Consider the following 13,848-nt stretch of genomic DNA (forward strand, 5'->3'; position numbering starts at 1 on the left):
ATAGTGCTTTTGAGCTTTACTCCTTCTCTCCCTCTCTCCTTCTCTATCTCCTTTTCTTCCCTCCCTTCCTTCCCACTTTTCCTTCCTTCCTTCCTTCCTCCTCCTGTTCACCTTTCCACTGGCATTCCCCAATTCATCTCACTGTTCATAGGTGATTAAAAAAAAGACTAAAGATGAAATTAAATATTCAAAAAAATTGAGGAAAAAATAGTGGAAGGGCAAGCTTGTAGGAGATCAAAGGAGATTTAGTGATCCTAAAGCAGAGATTTAAATGTAATTCCCCTAAGAATGAAGCTCTAGAGTCTCCTTATTGCCTCTGATAAAATGCAAACTTTTGTGTTTGTTTTTTAAAGTCCACCCATCTGTGAGACTTTGAGGCAAGTATCTAGTTCCCTCCTCTGCCTCAGTTTACTCATCTATAAAATGAGGGGGTTGGACTTGGTGATAGCCCTATCAGATAGTCTATGATCCTATGATAACTTTCTTATTTCACATTATTTTCCTTTATATGGTCTGTATTCCTGCCACCAAGTTAAATTACTTGCTATTCCCTGTCTCATATACTCCTCTTACTAATCTTATTTTTATTGAAAGTTTCATTAAGATGCCCACTCTTACATAAATCCTTTCCTCAGTAAAAAAGTTCAAGTATTCTCTCACTGAAATTTACCCTGTATGTACTTTGAGTTTACTAATCTGTGAATATACTGTATTCCATGTCTTTGTTTATGTGAAAGGAGGGCATGCACAGTATCATGAATACATATTTCTGAATTAAATGGTTTTTTTTTTGCACGCCCCATAGTGACTAGAGCAATATGATTAATAACTGACAATATAGTCTTTGAAAAGCAAATGCATCTCATTCACAACAAAACTGTGAGTTAAGTATCCTTCAGGTATTTTCCTAATTTTATGGTTAACAGGAAAGGGAAGTTCTAGAGATATTTCCTATTTGTCCACAGTCATATGGGATACCTCTTTTTCTGAATTCAGGGAATTTCATGAAAAGAGAAAAGATTGTTTAAATTAGAGATCTTCTTCTGACCTCTATCCCAAATCAAGAATCTCTTAAGTCTCCCACTTCAGCTCAGAGATTTCCCCTCACTTCCAACCCAGACCAGAAATTCCTCTTTGACTCCCACCCATACTGAGAATCCTTGAGAACTCAACTCAAAGTATCCTTCCATGTGACTCCCCCAGCTCAGAGATCCTCCCCCTCTGACCCTGTTAACCTTCCTCATCTCGATACAGATTTGAAAATAAGCTGGCAAAATGCAGGGAAATCTACCTTATACTCTGGTCTCAGAAATCTATTATCTGTGTAATTTTAAGCAAGTCTCTGTTTGCCTCAGTTTCCTGATCTTTAAGAAGGAAAATATAAACTATACCCAAATACCAGGATTGTTATGAGGATCAAGTAATATATTAATGATGAAATGTTTGAAACAACAACTGGCATAAAGTAAGCATGGCATACATGTTGATTATTGCTATTATTTCTTAACTAAATATAATTGGATATCAAATTTTAGATGTGATTAGTATGGTAAGGTTTATAATAATACTAATAATATTTTATATAACTGCACTCAACAGAATTGATATCATCTAATAACATGTTTTATTTCATGTTGCAAATATATAGTATTGTATATGTTATTTTATTTCCAAATTTTTCTTATATTGTGAAATTTGGAAAAAACATTATATCAGAAATCCTGTTAGAAAAACAACTTTTTAAAAAATTTGAATGCCATGAGATTATTTGAGTTTTTTTAAAAAATGTAATTTAAATATATTTGAAAATTAAATACTTAATGGAGTATTTTTTTAAAAATAGATAATGATGATGATGATGTTTCCTATAATAATGAGTTTTCATTTGAAAAATGAAAATGGCATGTGCTGCAGGATGTCTATCCCTGAGAAAAAGTTTTGTCTGGGGCAGCTAGGTGGTGCAGTGGATAGAGCACCAACCCTGAAGTCAGGAGAATCCCTCAGGGGATGACTCTGAAATGACCTAAGGTAAGATGCTCTTAACTACTTCCCCAATTTTTCTATTTCTTTTATGAAGAAGAAATTTCCCCAATCTAGTTATTCCTGAGCCTTACGTTTGTTACCCCTTTGCTATTTCTCTTGAACTTTATTTTTGTTTTTCTTGTACCCTTTTATCTTTATCTTTAAATCTTAGATCCTGCTATCTCTAGGTAGTGGTTGAGGGGCACTGGACATACAGTCTAAGATAGAAGAAATTTCCTAGAGTTTTAACACAGCAATTTTCTGCTCATGTCCATCTAGATTTATAACTAAGTATCTAATTTTTATTAAAACAAATCTTTTTATTAAAATGACTAAAAAGGCACATTTTAAATACACAATGGATAGAATACTGGATTTGGAATCAGAAAGACTTTTAAGTTCAAATCCTTTCTCACACACTTAATTAGTTGAGTGATCCTGGACAAATAGTTTTAGCTATCTTATCTTTAGTTTCTTCATTTGTAAAATGGGAATAGTAACAGAATCTACCTCACATAGTTTTTGTGAGACTTAAATGTAAACACCATACCAAGTACTATATAACTGATAATCTTTATTATTAAATGTGCAAATCTATATAAATCATCACCTTTTTACATTTAACAATTTAATACAGAGATTCTGATGAGAAGATGCTAATATCTCTTACTTAATCTTAACTTGCTATCAAACTTCTCTTGGCAGCTATATCAGTGCCGTGATTTAGTTAAGAGCCTTCAATTTGAGCTAGCCACATCCTACCTCTTTCTCATTCTCCCTAAGTCTACCCCCTTTCCAAATTCTTAATCCTATTCTCAACATCATGAGGCAAAAACTTCGAGGAAGTGGATGAGGAGCAGAAAAGAGATGCTTCTTCCTCTGGTACCTTTAACATCACTATTTGGTTTTCTTTTTAAACAACTAGGAGAGGCTTTTCCTCACTTCACTCTCTAGAAGTAAAAAGTGTAGTAGTCTTTCTTTCCCCTAATTCTACCTCCAGCTGGAGCAGTATTATAAAGTTTAAGCTGGAATCGTATTTTAAAATTTAACCTATTTAGAACACTTGTTTGGTTGTTTAAAAAAAAATTCTGCCAAATTTCCTTAATACTTAGAAACAAGATTTCAGTAGCAATCATAGTATCAAGTACAATGTCTTACACGCAGTAATTACTGAATAAATATCTGTTAATAACAATGATAATAGCCAACATTTATAGAGTACTTACTATGTGACAGGTACTGTGCTGAGCTCTTAAGTTATCTTATTTGATCCTCACAGCAACCCTGGGAGGTAAGTGTTATTATTATCCTAATTTAACAGGTGAGGAAACTAACAAAAATAAAGATTAAGTGACTTGCCCCAATTATAGGGCAAAATTCAGTGACAGAACCAGCCTCATCAACCTCTCACAACTACCAGCTTAAACTCATGAAATTTCATTGCTAGGAATAAAAATGCTTTTGATATATTATTGCCACAAGAAATAAGGAGAAAGAATTACTTTAAAGATCCACCCAATCAATCCCATATGATTCATTCCAAAAATTTTGAGTATTAGAAAACAATCATATTTTTGTGGCAGTTCCTTTCTTTCTTTTTTCTTGAGACATTTGTAATGGATCAGTGTTATTTTAAAATTGAAATGTTCTTGCTGATCATTCTTTACAAATTACAGCTTACAGCCAATTTTCTATCTAAAGTAATAATCATCATCACTGGAAGACCACAACTAGTTATTCTTGAAAGAATCATGATTTCAAGTAGGCATTCAAATATAGATATAGATGAGAGAAAGAAAAGCTTTGCATCTTACAGTGTCATTTTCTATAAGGAATGGGGAAAGAACATATTATATACAAGTATAAATTAAATTGTTTGCATGAGGAAATATACTCTCTGAATTAATAAGCCACAACGAATTCAATTGGTGGCTATACTTAATATGTGTTACTGGAAAAACTTCACCAAAATGCCAGGATGAGTCATAACAATATATATAAAAGGGCAACTGTGTCACAAAGTGGCAGCAACATGAGAGTTGAAAGAACTGGCAGAGTCCTTACCAGTACTGTAATCCCTTGTTCTTTGCATAGCATAGCTATGGCACTCAAAAGAATACTCAGCAGCACCCAGAATATAGAAAATTGAGTTCCTTCCTTGTTACCTGTCAATTAAGATAAATTATAAAGATTATTTGGTGCAATTTAGAAATTTGTCTCCATGAGGAATTATAAAAGAGACCCTAACCATTTACCTTGGGTAACTGCTGTTTAAGAAATTTCTATCAGTCTTTGGGAGCCAAATGATGTAGGAAGAACACCAAATTTGGAGTCAGGTGATACCACATTTTAATCTTGGTTCACTTACTTGCTACCTCTATGTCTTGGGGCAAATCATTTAATTAGGTCTAATTTTCCGCTCTCTAAAATGAAAGGATTAATTTTTTTTTCAGGTTTATGATCTAAGTTTCTTCCCTATGTTTTTATTTCTCAGTAGAAACACCACACACAAGAATATACTTATGTTAATTCCCCTTTCTAGAATCCATGATTTACTTGAACTACCTTTGCTGTTCTTTACAAACTTTGTTTCATTCCCATCACTGTGCCACTGGACTATAATGCTTTTCCTCCTCCCCTCCACTTTATAATCTTCTATTTCCTTCAAGACTCATATTAAGTGTTACCTTCTACACAAGGGGTTTTCTGATTCCTTTAATTGCTACTGCCTTCACTGACTAAATTGCCTTGTATTTATTTATTTTGCATTATATATACATATGCATACACATGTACACATATATGTATATACATATGTACAAACTAACAAATGTAAATACCTACACACACACGTATATGCAGACTGTTTTCCACAATAGAATGTAAGCTCCCTGAGAGCAATTAATCTTCCTGAATCATTTTTTATTATCATAATTTTAATTGCCTACGTGGTGTTTGACATAGAATGGATACTAAATAAATGATTGTTGATTGACACCCATAATTAATTAGAATTAACCTTCTGATTAATGCTGATTTCTACTCCTCAGGTTTTGATATTGTTATCGTGCTCAGAAACATATTCAAGAAGCTGATTAAATTAGCCCTGGCAACAAAGTCTCCTTCATGTAAGCCTTGAGAGTTGGCAACCTGTCTCTTTCTAAGATATTGGTCACCTAATAGGTTATTCTGGAATTTTTGCTATGATCTTTGGGGGTCCATTTGATGTGAAAGTGATTCCTGCCACCATGATGGGAATGATAAGAATCTATCCTGAATCCCTCCTAAGCTGGCACTAGGGTTTCTCACCACTACAGAGGCAACTAGATATCTGAAGGCTACAGAGGTAACTTCACAAAGCTTTCTGGAGAAACTCCATACAATGTATAAATGTATAAAGAGCTTTCTTTCCTCTTTTTCTACAGTCAGCACATTATGTAAGGGAAGGCAATGGACAGTTTTGTAGAGGGATGTGGTTCTAGTCTTTGTAAATGACATGTACAACTATGTATAGGGGCATTGCCTATCAAAGAATTCTAAGATTCAATATTATGTACCATAACAATCCCGCAATGCCCTACTATTGCAAAATGTACCAGGAATTTTATATGGAGAAAAAGTCTCCTATGGCTTTTTTTCTAAATCTGAGGTGACCCAAATAGAAAAGATACTATACTATTAAAGGAGGGAAAGAGCAGCCAAGTAATCAACAGCCTGACAGGCAGAAAGAAGACTGACATAAAACACTGTCCTTAAGAGGACAAGAGAAATTGCTCCAAGATGCTTACTTTCAAGTCTAGTCCACTGTTTTCACATAGCTCATACCGCCTGAATACTCAGGATGAATCCTTCACAGCCTCCAAATTATGCTGTTTAATTGAGCTGAGATGTTTAGTTGCATGAGGTGAATTTGTTCTCAGTTGAGTACCCTGAACCCCACAAAAATCAGGATTTTTTCATATATAATAAGCAGAATGTACTTTTGGAATCAGTTGGTTCCCACTTAAAGTCTGCAGGATGAAGTTACCTGCCTGGACCCAATGGCATAGCTCTGAACATCTTCTTAGTCACTAGCAGGCTTTGATTTGATTTGATAGATATGTATAGACTAACATTCTTTAACTTCCCCTGTCTCTGAGAGATTTCATTTTTTTTTATTAAAGCTTTTTATTTTTAAAACATATGCATTGATAATTTTTCAACACTGACCCTTGCAAAACCTTGTGTTCCAAATTTCCCCCCTTCCCCTCACCTACTCCCCTATATATGTTAAACATGTTAAAATATGTTAAATTCAATATATGTATACATATTTATACAATTATCTTGCTGCACAAGAAAAATAAGATCAAAAAGAAAAAAAATTTGAAAAAAAATACAAGCAAAAGGTGAAAACAACAAAAAGGTGAAAATGCTATGTTGTAATCCACCCTCAGTTCTTACACTCCTCCCTTTGGGTGTAGATGGCTCTCTTCATCACAAGACCATTGGAACTGGCCTCAGTTATCTCATTATTGAAAAGAAAGAATTCTTTTCATCGAGAACTGATCATACAGTCTTGCTGTTGCCATGTACAATGATCTCCTGGTCCTGCTCATTTCATTTTGTATCAGTTCATGTAAGTCTCTCCAGGCCTCTCTGAAATCATCCTGCTGATAGTTTCTTATAGAACAATAATATTCCATGACATTCATATACCATAATTTATTCAGCCATTTTCTAACTGATGGGCATTCACTTAGTTTCCAGTTTCTCACCACTACAAAAAGAGCTGCCACAAACATTTTTGCACATGTGGGTCCCTTTCCCTTCTTTAGTATCTCTTTGGGATATAAGCCCAGTAGAAACACTACTGGGTCAAAGGATATGCACAGTTTGATAACTTTTTGAGCATAGTTCCAAACTGTTCTCCAGAATGATTGGATCCATTCACAGTTCTGCCAATAATGTATCAGTGTCCCAATTTTCCCACATCCCCTCCAACATTCATCATTATCTTTCCCTGTCATCTTAGCCAATCTGAGAGTGTGTAGTGGTACTGCATGATTGTTTTAATTTGCATTTCTCTGACCAACTGTGATTTTCTCTGAGATATTTCTACATAGAAGATCTGGAAACACAAATTTTCCAAAGGAAAATTTGGAACACAAGGTTTTTCAAGGGTCAGTGTTGAAAAATTATCAATATATATGTTTTAAAAATAAAAAACTTTAATAAAAAAATGAAATCTCTTAGAGAGATGGGAAGTCAAAGAATGTTAGTCTATACCAGGGGTCCTCAAACTATGGACTGCAGGCCAGATGCGGCAGCTGAGGATATTTATCCCCCTCACCCAGGGCTGTAAAGTTTCTTTATTTAAAGGCCCACAAAACAAAGTTTTTGTTACTATAGTCTAGCTCTCCAACAGTGGGACAGTGAACTGGTCCCCTATTTAAAAAGTTTGAGGACCCATGGTCTATACATATCTATTAAATCAAATCAAAGCCTGTTAGTGATTAAGAAGATGTTTAGAGCTATGCCATTGGATCCGGGCAGGTAACTTCATCCTGCAGACATGGAGATGTAGCTCTAAAAATTGTTGGTTTCAGGAACCATACATATGTGTGTGTGTGTGTGTGTGTATGTATATATATATTTAAAATGGATACAATATCAAAGGAATGAGAATAAGAATTCAACTTGTGAATTCATTGGTATAAGGAATTCCCAGGTGAAGAAATGTCATCAACTTCTAAAGGTTGGCAACTTTCCTGCAGTCTTAAAGAATCATCTCATACTCTGAAAAGTTAATTAATTTGCTGAGAGCCATAGCCAGTATTTATCAGGAATAGAATTTTAACTGAGCTCTTTTCTGGCTTTGAAGCCTATGTCACCATGTCATCTCTCAATAACAGAACATGGGCAATATAATGTACCAAAATTATTTATGAAGAATAGATTAAGTGAAAATGATAGAGAAACTGTGATTCACACTATGAAAGGATGACAAAACCTCCCACCCACTGCATAAATTTTTCCTTTAGCATACATGACAGATATTTATTTTCAATTTGTGTACTTCCAGTGTCAAGGAATTTCTGACTTCATAAAAGCAACATATTCTAACCTTGAGGCTGCTAAGAGTTGCAGCAGATAGCATGTTGACCTGGAGTGAGAAGCCCTCTTCTTGAGCTCAAATATGGTCTTAGATAATTAATCCTGCCTCCCTCAGTTTCCCTATTTGTAAAATTTTGCAAACTGCTCCATTATCTTTGTCAAAAAAACTCCAAACGGGAGGCAGAGCCAAGATGGCGAAGAAGACACAAGCTTCATTCTGAACTCCCCTACTACCCTTTAGTTTACAAAATGCAGCCTCTGAATTTGTGCTGGGCTGTCAGAACCCATGAATATTGGGAGTACAACACATTACCAAGTGAAGATAATATCAAAGATTGTCAGGAAAGGACTTTGGTTGGGCGCAGGCACGGGAGGAGGCCAGGCACAAGCAGAGCAAGGAGGACAGCTCATGCTGAGCAGACCAGGGGCGGGGTGTGGTCTCTGCAGGTGGAAAATCTATGGGGAGGATTCTACCACAGTGTTAGTTATTCTGCCTTGGCAGCAAGCCAGTAGATCAGCAGAGAAGTCATAAAACTTCCAACATAAACACAGAGGGTTTGGAGGCCCAAAGCCCCAAAATCTCACAGGATCTAGCCACACTGACCAAACACCAGGAGTGACTCAGCCCAATCCCAGCACTGCCACTGCTTTTCTGCTGCCACTTCCTCTTGTCTGTTAAGAAAGCTCGGAAAGCATTCATTGCCCCCAAAGAATACTGCAGCTTTTTTTTTTTTTCTTTTTGTTAAACTGGGCTCTAACTATAGATAACTTCTATATTGAAAGAGAGCAGATTTCAAATCCTGATGAGACTAAAAGCAGATTGTCTCTTGATGAAACCCCAAAGGGGAATATGATCTGGCCCCTACCACACAAGGCTCTCATAGAAGAAATTAAAAGAGATTTTTAAAAGAGAGCTAGAAGAAGAATGGGGAAAGGAAAGAGAAACTCTGCAAGAGAGTCTGGATAAGGCATGTAACTTATTAAAAGATAGAATGGAAAAAGAAAACAACTCCCTGAAAAACAGAATTTGTGAATTGGAAAAAGAAAATAACTCCTTAAAAAAATTGGCAAAATGGAAAGAAATTTCATAGAACGAAACAACTCATTTTAAAACTTAATTAGACAAATATAAAAAGAAATTTAAAAAGTAAATGAAGAAAATAATTCATTAAAAATCAGAACTGAACAAATGGAAATGGACTTGAGGAGGCATCAAGAATCAGTCAAGCAAAACCAAAAAAATGAAAAAAAAAATAGAAAAAAATGTTAATACCTACTTGGGAAAACAACAGACCTGGGAAACAAATATAGGAGAGATAACCTAAGAATTATTGGACTCCCTGAAAACCATGATAAAAAAAGAGCCTAGATACTATTTTTCAGGAAATCATCAAAAACAACTGTCCAGAGATCAGAGATTCAGAAGGTAAAATAGCCACTGAAAGAATTCATCGAAGATCTACTGAAAGAGACCCCAAAATTAAAACTCGAAGGAATATTGTGGCTAAATTCATGAACAATCAGACCAAGGAAAAAAATACTATAAGCAGCCAGAAAAAAGCAATTCAAATACCAAGGAACCATAATAAGGATTACTCAGGATCTCGCAGTTTCCACATTAAAGGATGGAAGGGTCTGGAATCTGATATTCTGAAAGGCAAAGGAACTTGGAATGCAGCCAAAAATAAATTACCCAGCTAAATTGAGCATTTTCTTCCAGGGAAGAAGATGGATTTTCAATGAAATAGGTGAATTCCATTTATTTCTGATGAAAAAAACAGAGCTAAACAAAAAAAGTGACTTCCAAATATAGGACTCAAGAGAAGCAAAAAAGGTAAAAAGAACTTCTGAGAACTGTATTTCTGGTATGAGTATACAAAGAGCACATGTATAATTTGATTTTTACTGTAATAATATAAAAAAGGAACTAGAGGTGGAAAGGAAATTGTACCAGAAAAAGGGAAAAGTGGAGGTAAAAAGAGGGAAACTACATCTCACGAAGAGGCAAAGGCAACCTATTATATCTGAGGGAAAAAAGGGAGGCAGATGACCATTGTGTGAATGTTACTTTCATCAGATTTAGCTCAAAGACAAAATATTAAACATATTTGGTTTACAGAGAAACTTCTCCCACTTCATTGAAAAATGGGAGGGGAAAAGCAAAAAAAAAAAGGGGGGGGAAGGGATAGACTAAATAAAAGGGAATATAGAAATAGTAGGGGAAAGGTTTAAGAAAGGAGGAGGGACTCTAAGGGGGAGGGAGGGATTCTAAAGAAGGAGGGCTGCATGAGGCAAGTGGTGCTTATAAATTTAATACTGGGGAGGAGGGTAAGGGGGAAAGGAAAGAGAAAAGCATAATCTGGGGATAATAAGATGGCAGGAAATACAGAATTAGTATGTTAATGTTAATGGGGTGAACTCTCCCATAAAGCGGAGGCAGATAGCAGACTGGATCAAAAGTCAGAATCTTATAATATGTTGTTTACAGGAAATACATTTGAAGCAGGTTGATGCATACAGAGTAAAGGTAAAAGGCTGGAGCAGACTCTACTATGCTTCAGGTGAAGTAAAAAAAAAAGCAGGGGTAGCTATCCTGATCTCAGATCAAGCAAAAGCAAAAACTGATCTGACTAAAGGAGATAAGGAAGAAAACTATATCTTGCTAAAGAGTAGCATAGATAATGAAGCAATATCAACACTAAACATATATACACCAAGTGGTACAGCATCTAAATTCCTAAAAAAGAAGTTAAGAGAGCTGCAAGAAGAAACAAAACTATAATACTGGGAGATCTCAACCTTGTACTTGCAGAACTAGATAAATCAAACCACAAAATAAATAAGAAAGAAGTACAAAGAGGTAAATAGAACACTACAAAAGTTAGGTATGATAGATCTTTAGAGAAAACTAAATGGAGACACTTTCTTCTCAGCAGTTCATGGAACCTATACAAATAATGACCATATATTAGGACATAAAAACCTCAAATTCAAATGCAGAAAGGCAAAAAATAGTAAATGCATCCTTTTCAAAACCCAACGCAATGAAAACTACATTCAGCTAAAAGCCAGGGGAAAATAGACCAAAAAAACAATTGGAAACTAAATAATCTCATCCTAAAGAATGATTGGATGAAATAGCAAATCATAGATAAAATTGGGTGAATAATAATTTCACCCAAGAGAATGAAAATAATGAGACAGCATACCAAAATGTGTGGGATGTAGCCAAAGCGGTAATAAGGGGAAATTTTATATCTCTAGAGGCTTACTTGCATAAAACAGAGAAAGAGAAGGTCAATGAATTGGGCTTGCAACTAAAAAAGCTAGAAAAGGAGCAAATTAAACTCCCCCAGTCAAACACTAAACTTGAAATTCTAACAATAAAAGGAGAGATTAATAAAATTGAAAGTAAAAAAAAAAAAACTATTGAATTAATAAATAAAATTAGGAGTTGGTTCTATGAAAAAACCAACAAAATAGATAACCTTCATAAATTTGATTAGAAAAAAGAAAGAGGAAAATCAAATTGTTAGTCTTAAAAATGGAAAGGGAGAACTTGGCACTAATGAAGAGGAAATTAGAGCAATAATTAGAAGTTACATTGCCCAACTTTATGCCAATAAATCCAATAACTTAAATGAAATGCAAGAATACCTTCAAAAATATAGTTTGCCCAGATTAACAGAGGAAGAAGTAAACTGGTTAAACAGTCCTATTTTAGAAAAAGAAAAAGAACAAGCTATTAATCAACTCCCTAAGAAAAAATCCCCAGGACCAGATGGATTTATATGTGAATTCTACCAAACATTTAAAGAACAATTAACTCCAATGCTATATTAAATTATTTGAAAAAAATAGGGATCGAAAGAGTCCTACCAAATTCCTTTTATGACATAGACATGGCACTGATACCTAAACCCGGTAGGTTGAAAACAGAGAAAGAAAATTATAGACCAATCTCCCTAAGGAATATTGATGCTAAAATCTTAAATAAAATATTAGCTAAAAAGATTACACAAAATCATCCCCAGGATAATACACATGACCAAGTAGGATTTATACCAGGAATGAAGGGCCGGTTCAATATTAGGAAAACTAGTGGCATAATTGACTATATCAAGAACCAAATTAACAAAAACCATATGATCATCTCAATAGAGGCAGAAAAAGCATTTGATAAAATCCAACCTCCATTCCTATTAAAAACACTTGACAGTAGAGGAATAAATGGACTTTTCCTTAAAAATAGTCTGGAGCATCTATTTAAAACCATCAGTAGGCATCATATGTAATGGGGATAAAATAGAACCATTCCCAATAAAATCAGGAGTGAAACAAAGTTGCCCATTATCACCATTACTATTCAATATTGTATTAGAAATGCTAGCTTCAGCAATAACAGATGAAAAAAGAGGTTAAAGAAATTAGAGTAGGTAATGAGGAAACCAAATTATCACTCTTTGCAGATGATATGATGGGATACTTAGAGAACCCCAGAGATTCTACTAAAAAGCTATTAGAAAAAAAATCACAACTTTAGCAAAGTTGCAGGATACAAAGTAAATCCACGTAAATCTTCAGCATATTTATATATCACCAACAAAATCCAACAGCAAGAGATACAAAAAGAAATTCCATTTAAAATAACTGTCAATACCATAAAATATTTGGGAATCTATCTGTCAAAGGAAAGTCAGGAACTATATGAGCAAAACTACAAAACACTTCCCACACAAATAAAATCAGATTTAAAGAATTGGAAAAATATTAAGTGCTCTTAGATAGGCTGAGCGAATATAATAAAGACAACAATAAGACCGATACTAATCTATTTATTTAGTGCTATACCAATCAGACTTCCAAGAAACTATTTTAATGACCTAGAAAAAATAACAACAAAATTCAGCTGGAAGAACAAAAGTCAAGACTTTCAAGGGAACTAATGAAAAAAAAAAATCAAATGAAGATGGCCTCAGTGTACTTGATCTAAAACTATATTATAAAGCAGCAGTCACCAAAACCATTTGGTATTGGCTAAGAAATAGACTAGTTGATCAGTGGAATAGGTTAGGTTCACAGGACAAAATAGTCAATAACTGTAACAATCTAGTGTTTGACAAACCTAAAGATTGCAACTTTTGGGATAAGAATTAACTATTTGACAAAAACTCCTAGGAAAATAGAAATTAGTATGGCAGAAACTAGGCACTGACCCACACTTAACACTGTACACCAAGATAAGATCAAAATGGGTTCATGATTTAGACATAAAGAATGAGATTATAAATAAATTAGAGGAAAATAGGATAGTTTACCTCTCAGACTTGTGGAGGAGGAAGGAATTTGTGACCAAAGAAGAATTAGAGATCATTATTGATCACAAAATAGAAAATTTTGATTATAAGTTAAAAAGCTTTTGTACAAACAAAACTAATGAAAACAAGATTAGAAGGGAAGCAATAAACTGGGAGAACATTTTTACAGTTAAAGGTTCTGATAAAGACCTCATTTCCAAAATATACAGAGAATTGATTCTAATAAGAAATTAAGCCATTCTTCAATTGATAAATGGTCAAAGGATATGAACAGATACTTTTCAGATGATGAAATTGAAACTATTCCTATTCATATGAAAGGATGTTCCAAATCACTACTGATCAAAGAAATGCAAATTAAGACAACTCTGAGATACCAGTACATACCTATCAGATTGGCTAAGATGATAGA

General features: G+C 34.4%; 1 protein-coding gene across 1 annotated transcript in view; it reads right to left on the bottom strand.

Annotated features, from left to right (window-relative positions):
- TMTC4 (transmembrane O-mannosyltransferase targeting cadherins 4) overlaps positions 1-13,848 on the bottom strand; it is an 89,899-nt gene that overhangs the window by 38,269 nt on the left and 37,782 nt on the right. The window contains exon 6 of the mRNA XM_051984073.1: positions 4,087-4,187. Coding sequence (XP_051840033.1) covers positions 4,087-4,187 — 101 coding nt within the window. The remainder of the gene's footprint in view (positions 1-4,086; positions 4,188-13,848) is intronic.

This window comes from Antechinus flavipes, chromosome 3, assembly GCF_016432865.1.
Source record: "Antechinus flavipes isolate AdamAnt ecotype Samford, QLD, Australia chromosome 3, AdamAnt_v2, whole genome shotgun sequence".
Taxonomy (NCBI): domain Eukaryota; kingdom Metazoa; phylum Chordata; class Mammalia; order Dasyuromorphia; family Dasyuridae; genus Antechinus; species Antechinus flavipes.